This window comes from Manis javanica, chromosome 4 (assembly GCF_040802235.1).
Source record: "Manis javanica isolate MJ-LG chromosome 4, MJ_LKY, whole genome shotgun sequence".
In the NCBI taxonomy this organism is placed as follows: Eukaryota; Metazoa; Chordata; class Mammalia; order Pholidota; family Manidae; genus Manis; species Manis javanica.
The window spans coordinates 73550064-73557500 of NC_133159.1; the positions used below are offsets into that span (position 1 = coordinate 73550064).

General features: G+C 51.5%; 1 protein-coding gene across 2 annotated transcripts in view; it reads left to right on the forward strand.

The window, feature by feature from the left end:
* Window positions 1-723: 723 nt before the first annotated feature.
* LMO4 (LIM domain only 4) overlaps window positions 724-7437 on the forward strand; it is a 16615-nt gene continuing 9901 nt past the window's right edge. Inside the window, exons 1-2 of one of the 2 annotated variants that reach the window (XM_017666966.3) lie at window positions 724-1116; window positions 3831-4069. In XM_017666966.3, coding sequence (XP_017522455.1) covers window positions 3834-4069 — 236 coding nt within the window. In that variant the 5' untranslated portion in view covers window positions 724-1116; window positions 3831-3833. Of the gene's footprint in view, window positions 1117-3481; window positions 3636-3830; window positions 4070-7437 lie in introns of those variants that run through there. The other variant, XM_017666967.3, reaches the window with a different exon arrangement.

Here is a 7437-nt window from a genome sequence, read left to right on the forward strand (position 1 = left end):
GGGGCTCGTCTTGGCGAGGGGCCGGCAACTCCCGAGGGGCGAGTAGTACGGGTCCCCATGAGGCCCCCCGAACCGAGAAGGCAGGTGCCGATCCCGGCCGCGGGGCAGCCCCGTGGGGTCCCCGGCGCCGCGGCCCCTCGCCCCCACCGGGGTCCGGCCCCCCTTCCCCTTCCCCGCCGCCCCGCCGCCTCACTCTCTCCCCCGCCCTGGAGTCTCGTTTCAGTCATCCCTTTGTCCTCCCCCGGATTGGCAGGTTTTATTATTCCGCCTGAACAATCCGGCCGCCCAGTGGCTGAGGGTGGCTGACGTCGGCGGCAGAGCCGGGGAGTAGTTGGGATTTTGCTCTGTCAGTAACACATGTGTAAGAGCCGCGGAGGGAGCGAGCGAGCCGGCTAGAGGCCCGCGCCGCCTCGCCGCCGCCGCCGCCGCCGCCGCCGCCTCCGAGCCGGGCAGCCCCAGCCCCGGCAGCCGCCCGGGCATCGGTGCGCCGGGCCCCGGCCGCCCGCAGCTTCCCGACCCCGGGGCGCACCCGCCTCCCGGCCTTCGCTCCGTCCGCCGCCGCTCTCGGGGCTGTTGTTTCTGCGGCTGCTCCCGGCCCGAGGTGCAGGAAGCTCGGCCGAGCGGCCGCCGCCGCCAGCCCCGAGCGAGCGAGCGCGCGGGAGGGAGGAAGGCGGAGGAGGAGGAGGAGGAGGAGCGGGAGGAGCGCGGGCGGGGGCGGGGGAATATACAAAGTGAAGCCACATTGCCAAACTTGCAGCAGCGATTGCAGCAGTTGTTGCCGCTGCGCCTTGACTGAAGCCGCGCCGCGCGGGCCGAGGGCTCCCGCAGCCGCCTCGCGCCGAGCCGGAGGCGAAGGAGCACGCCGAGGACCGAGACTGACACTTACGCTCCCGGCCGCTGCCACTTAACGCGCGGCCCCCCAACCCAGCCTCCGAGCAACGCTTTAAAAAAAAAAAGCAGCCCTTAGCCCCCTCCTCCCCTTCCCTGCTTCTGCGAGAACATCCCTCCTCCCTCCAGCTCCTCCAGCCAAGGCGCCCCTTCCTGGGAAGCCGAGCGGCTTCGCTCGCATTTCGCCGCCGCCTCCTCTCGCAATATTGCAATATAGGGGAAAAGCAGGTAAGGGGACGGCTGGGGAGCCGCGGGCTGGGAGGGGGAAGAGGGAGGAGGGGGACGATTTGGGCCGGGGCTGTTTTCGTTGGCTTCTTCCCTTGACCGTCCCAAATTGCAAGTAAACAATACGTCGGCTTAGATAATGCGCGAGTCTGAAACTACCGAGGCCGGCCTGCGAGCTCACACGGAGGGTAGCCCTGGGCCGCCAGCTTTGTAGCGGTTCCTGCTTACAAAAGGGTTCTTGGAGAAGGGGCTGGTAGGCACCTTGGAGAGGGGGTGGGGATATTTTCAGTTGCTGAGGGAAAGGCCGGAGGTGCTTAAATGAGGCTTTGAGTATGAGAAGTAGTGTGGGGGAAATAGTCATGACCCCCCCAACCCCCACCACTATTTTTGAAACAGTGGCAGAAAGGATCCAAGTGAGCAGGATTCGGTATTGCTGGTTCTTTTAAAAATTCCTCTTGGCTTATAAGTCTTTTGTTCCAATCCAGGAGAAATCCGGTGAATCACCTAATTAAAATCAAGACATGAATTAAGCATCCATTTTTGTACTACAAATTGCTAGCGCTACATTTGTCCCTCCCTTGGTCTCCATTAAAAAACACCAAAGACGTTGTTAAAGGGGGGCAGATTTTGCCTCTAGCTGCCAGTTCTGCTTTCTATTTCACTGACTATCCCAGGACCTAAATTGCTTGGCTATGTAATTACTAGAGTATAAGCCTATTTAACTTAAAAGCTTTCTTTTTTTTCCAACTCTAAATGAAACTTGATGAGGGCCCGTCCTTAGTTATCAGGGGAGTCAGTTTCTGGTCAGTCCTCTTGATTCATCTCTTTTAGATTTAATCAGCATTAAGGTATTGCTTGTCCTTAAGAGCTTTAGCTAATGGGGTTACTGGATGCTTTTCTCAGTGTAATGTTTCCTTTTCAAAAAAAAATATACATATATATTTATCTCTCACCAAAGATGGGGGCGGGGAAGAGCTTGGAATCTCCTCCCTCCCTCTCCCCTTTTAAAAAGGAATTCGGAGCGATTAAAACGTTGGGGGAAACAGTTTAAAGACCTGGGGCAGGAAATGCAGATTCATTTGGGTTAGGGCTGAAATTTTAACAAAAAAGCAATTCCTCGAGTAAATGCATCAGATAAATCAATTTACATAAAGGTATGATGCATTCGGATAAATGCAATGCTAATGGGTTTTAGAGTGGTACTGTTTCCAAAGTCTGAGGGTTTTGTTACAGCTTAATTGGTGCAGTTCTTAGTTCTGGTTTATTGTGCGGTCACTGGACACACGTTCCGAGACTCTTTCGGAGGAAATGTGTTTAAAATCGGCCTATTTAAGGAACGCGAGTCCTTGTTTCGTTCCCTTCCTCTCATATTTTTGCAGCAGCCAAGTTGGGTCGGGGACAGGCAAAGTTCGCCCTCTCCCTTCTGAGGTATCAGCTGAATGTCTTGAGCAGATAGCCGGCAGCCTGGGGGGGGGGGGGGGTAGCCCACACTCGGCTTACAGAGGACAAAGACAAAACAGGCTGCTTAATTGGCAGTAAATAACTTGATCTTTTTATAGAATAAGTGACTGGAGGAACACTAGGACTTTATTGGACTCAGGACTGGAGGCAACAAATTAATCGGTTTAGGCTAAGCTTTATAAATTGATTCCTATATTATACCCCAGTTGCTTCTCTCATGACATGCATTAGAAAAAGTGAGGAATTTTTAAAAGCAGATTTTGTTGACAGCAGGACTGGCTCGAATATAACTTGTGCCTCCTTTAATAGAGCCTTCTCGCATATTATCTGTAACGCCCCCCTCCCCCTCAACTCCCCCTTGGAGGAACAAAGCTTTAGCATTTAAATTGCTGATCAAGGGCAGATTACTGAGACCAAAGTGGAGAGTGTTTGTATAGGAAGTTAACAGGCATCCTAAAGTTCAATGATCTATTATTCTTGCCTGTGTCCTGAAAACCCAGAGAAAACACTCATTGATCTTCAAAATGAAATGAGATTTGGAACAATAATGGGAGATGGCGGTCATCACAATGGCATGTGAAAGGTGCTGTTTAAAATACGAAAAACCAGTTTCGCAACTTTACACACCGCACCCCCCTCCCGTCCCCTCGCCTCCCCTTCCACCACCACGCTCTTTCTTCCCTCCCTCCTTTCCTTTCAGAAAACCGAACTATTTCCAACTTGTGAACTGCGGCTGCACTTTCCAGGGCAGAGCTCGGGAGGGAACGTGGCTCCGGAGGGGGCCTCCACTCCCCTCTGCTCGCACTCGGGGATCGGCGGGGCTTGGGGAGGGGCCGGGCGCGGCGGTGGGTGGGTTTGACCCTCATTTGCTGGAGGCGGGCGGCGGAGCTGCGCGGAGGGGGCCGTGGGCGGAGGCGGGGCTGGGAGGAGGCGCCGCGAGGGGTGGAGCGCGCCGCGGAGCTCTCTCGGAGTTTTGACAGTACCCAAGCTGAAATTGTCAGCGGCGGCGAGCGCTGGAAAGTTGAGAGGAGCTCGTGGCCCCAGAACAAAGCTTGAGAAAAGTAAACAGGCGGCTGCTGCCGGCAAGCCTCCCTGCGTCCCTCTTCCCCTCACCCTCTTTCGCGCCGCCGTCCTGCTGCTTCCTCTCAACCGCTCTGGGGCCGGGGACAGGCTCGCTCCCCCGCGCGGCGATTACTAACTTTTGCATCGCCTCTGTTTTGTCTTTTCTCTCCCTGTCCCCTTCCCGCCCTCTGCAGACCATGGTGAATCCGGGCAGCAGCTCCCAGCCGCCCCCGGTGACGGCCGGCTCCCTCTCCTGGAAGCGGTGCGCAGGCTGTGGGGGCAAGATTGCGGACCGCTTTCTGCTCTACGCCATGGACAGCTACTGGCACAGCCGGTGCCTCAAATGCTCCTGCTGTCAGGCGCAGCTGGGCGACATCGGCACGTCCTGTTACACCAAGAGTGGCATGATCCTTTGCAGAAACGACTACATTAGGTAAGCCGTGGCTGCCTTTCCCTGAGATGGGTGAGCAGAGCGGTGGCAAGGCCAAAAGTTACCAAGGGTTTGAAGGAAAGGAGTATGAGAGTACTGTAGCCTTCACGTCGAACCTTCTGGTCGGCCAGATTTAAGGGGTTCAGAAAGCGTGTGTTAATCATCCTATTTTTAATGACAAATAAATAGCAGAGTCATACTAAGTAAAAACTCTGATCATCTGGTGGGACTGGGCCGCTAGGTGTGCAGACACTGAGCACTCTTAGGACCAAAATTTTACGTGGTCAGCCTTAACTGGACCCTTGGCTGAAAATAAACATTTCAAGTGGGCGTTAGGCTGCTATCTTAAAGCAAGGTAGGGACCTGCACAGGGTCCCGGAGACAGAAGATTGACTTAAAAATAAGTGTAGTTAGTAAAAAATACTTTGCCTATGGTACGATTAATTATGATATTTACATGAGCACCTTTGCATTTTTTCAAGTGGAAAAACTTGACTCATTCTTTGTGCTTTTTGTAAAAAATGATGATTACTTGTCAATTTAAAAGACTTGTCATTCTTCTTGAAGCAGAAAACCCAAAACACCAAAAATACTTAGTGGTAATGTTTCCTTTCATATACCATTATTTGGAGGCTTGCAATGTTCAATGTCAGTGTGTGGATTGCGATGAAGAATTTGCAATTCTTTTGATTGAGGAATGTTCAGATTTGTTTTTTTTTGTTGTTGTAATTTGTATCACTACCCTTGATCCCCAAAAGAGATTTAGGAAAAGAGGCTGCAGAATTATACTAATCTTGGATTTTAAAAGCAATGTATAGAACATTCATATACCCGTGTTAGCAGTCTTTTCCAACAAGTTTCAGTGCAATTAATAGAAAGAATTCAGGAGGTCAGGTGCCTATAGGATCTTTTCAGGTGAACTCAAGCTACTTAAACTCATTAATTTGAAAGGAGGCATTTGAAGGATTACACATTTAATTTGAGTAAATGGTTTGATAGACTGATGCACATGAATGCTTCTAGGAGGTGTTCTGTTTCAACATCCAGTAATTAAAAAAAAAAAAAACCACACGCACACCGGTGGTACAAGAGAACAGCTCACTTTTAAGAAGAGTTGCATTTTGTTTAAATTACTGCCTGAAACCTTTTCTTTATAGTGATTAGTAAAAAATCTTGCTGTTTCTTCAATGCGGGTGAATAAATGGATGAGGTATCTTGTATAAAGTTTAGCTCCATTGTGATTCACCCTCCATCTAAAAGTTAAAAGTGCAAAAGATCTTAGTGCACTTCAGAGCTGAGTATGTGTGTGCTTACCCCAGTGATATCATTAGTATAAAATGATGGAGTAATGACACTTGGTTTTTCCGATAATGCACCCTATGTCTACTCTGCTGGCATTCTACATCAACCAAGTAAAAGAAATATAGAAAGGGAGAGGGCTTTTATTTTTAAATTAAGATGGCAGCATTAATTTTACTTAAAGTGTTCTTTTAGAAGTAAATGTTGGAAAATCAGCACGAACATGGATGTAATGCTTTCTGCTTCTACTTCCAAGCAATGTCAGGAGCTTTGACAGTATTGTAATTAAAATAGAGAGCAAAACTGTGTTAAGAAAGGGAGGGGTGGTTTAAAATGGAAAAACTGACAGTGCTGTTCAGATGTGGTGAACAAATGGTAGAGATTCATCTCTTCTCCAAGTGCCTTCAAAAAACCTTCGCTTCTGGTTATCACTAATTAAAAAGAAGATGGGTCCACATGTACTCCCTCAGGACAAGTTTAGACTTCCCGGGAATCGCCTCCATTAACCTTTCTATTCTTGGGACAAAATATAAATGCCCATTTGGCGTTTTCTTGCAGCTTGATGCAGCAATGGGAAATGTGTGCCCAGCCCTGGGCCTTAATTAATTGGGTCCATATTCTCACTTCTTTTCTTTTTACTTCTGATTTTGAAAATCGGAGGCAGGCTTTGTTCTTGAACTACGCGCTACCTTGAGAACCTTAGATCTCTGGGGAGAGCTAAGTTCAGTCTAACTCAGTACCAACCTAATAATCGCCTCACACTCTGCTCAGGGTTCCTTAGTAGCTGAGCCCCTGCCCCAGTTTTTAAGGGATCTCTTAGGCCTTCTTTCAGTGTTTTCTCCCTCTGCCCATCAAGATACCAAAGTGTGGGAAGGTGGCAAGGCGCGTTGCTTTACCTCGGCTACTCCTCCCCAGTCCCCCACCACCCCACCCTCCCAGTCCACTTGCTGGAGGACCTATCAGTTTGCAAGGACAGCCACTGAAGACCGGAGTAATTGGATTGAGGGCCACCAGGTGAAGGGAAGCCTTTGGCATCTGGGGCCCCAAGCGATTTATTAGGGGGCTTTTAAACTGTCTGACTTTGAGGTTGTTTTTTTTTTAAACAACCAAGATCTGGCTAAAAAGCTGCGGGACAGCTGGGAAAAGGCCGGTGTGGTGGTTGGTAGTGGAAGGGACGCTGCCCTAGTCTCTTCCCCCTGCGCGACCAAGTACAGATTGGGCAGAGTTGGGCTTTTGCCTCCTCTCTCTCCCAGATTTCAGATAAAGCGGCTGCCTTGCTGCAGCGAATCCGCACAATTAAAAGCTTTAATTAGTGGCTCCTCCATTTTCTTAGTTCTGTTGGGCTTTATCTAATGAGATCTGGTCCCTGGCTTAGATCTGCTCCGAATGACGTGTCCGCAATGAATGAGAGCTGCGTCGCAAACAAAACATTTAATTAACAAAATTGGCCTCTAAGAGAGGGAGGGAAAGACTGGGGGAGGGGGAATGGGGAATAGGGGGAGGGTGGATCTTAAAGGGGCCAACGCCCGACTCCCGTCCCCTTCAAAAGTCGGCGAACCTTGGAATTGTCCGTCACCCCACCCCCAGCTCTCTAAACCCCCGCTCAATCCAGGCGCCACCGAGTAGCTTGAGAAACTCCGTTTCTCTTTCCTGGAACCCTTCTTCCCACACCTCCCACCTCGGCCCAAAGACTGGAGCGGAAAGTGCAGCGAGAGGAGGAAGTTCGGAGACCGACGGGTGGGGCTCCAGGTCCGGGGAGGGCGAGGAAACGCGCCGGAAGCCTGGGTGGCGCTCCCTGGCGAGCTTTTTCTCGCCGGGTCGGGCTGGGGGCCGGCGCCGTGCGAGGCCGCAATCGTGGCGCCCAGCCGGCCGGCAACGTCGGGCCCACGAGGGGGCGAGCGCAGGGCGGGAGCCGGGCGAACGTGTCGTGCTTCCTTTCCCGGGGCTCCGCTCCGGGCGGTTCACGTAGCGCCTGTATCCGCAGTGAGCGCGGGGTGGGGGCTGGAGGGTGTGTTTGGGGAGGGGGGTAGCCTTAGGGATGTAGGCGCCTCCAGACAGCGAGTTCATTTCCC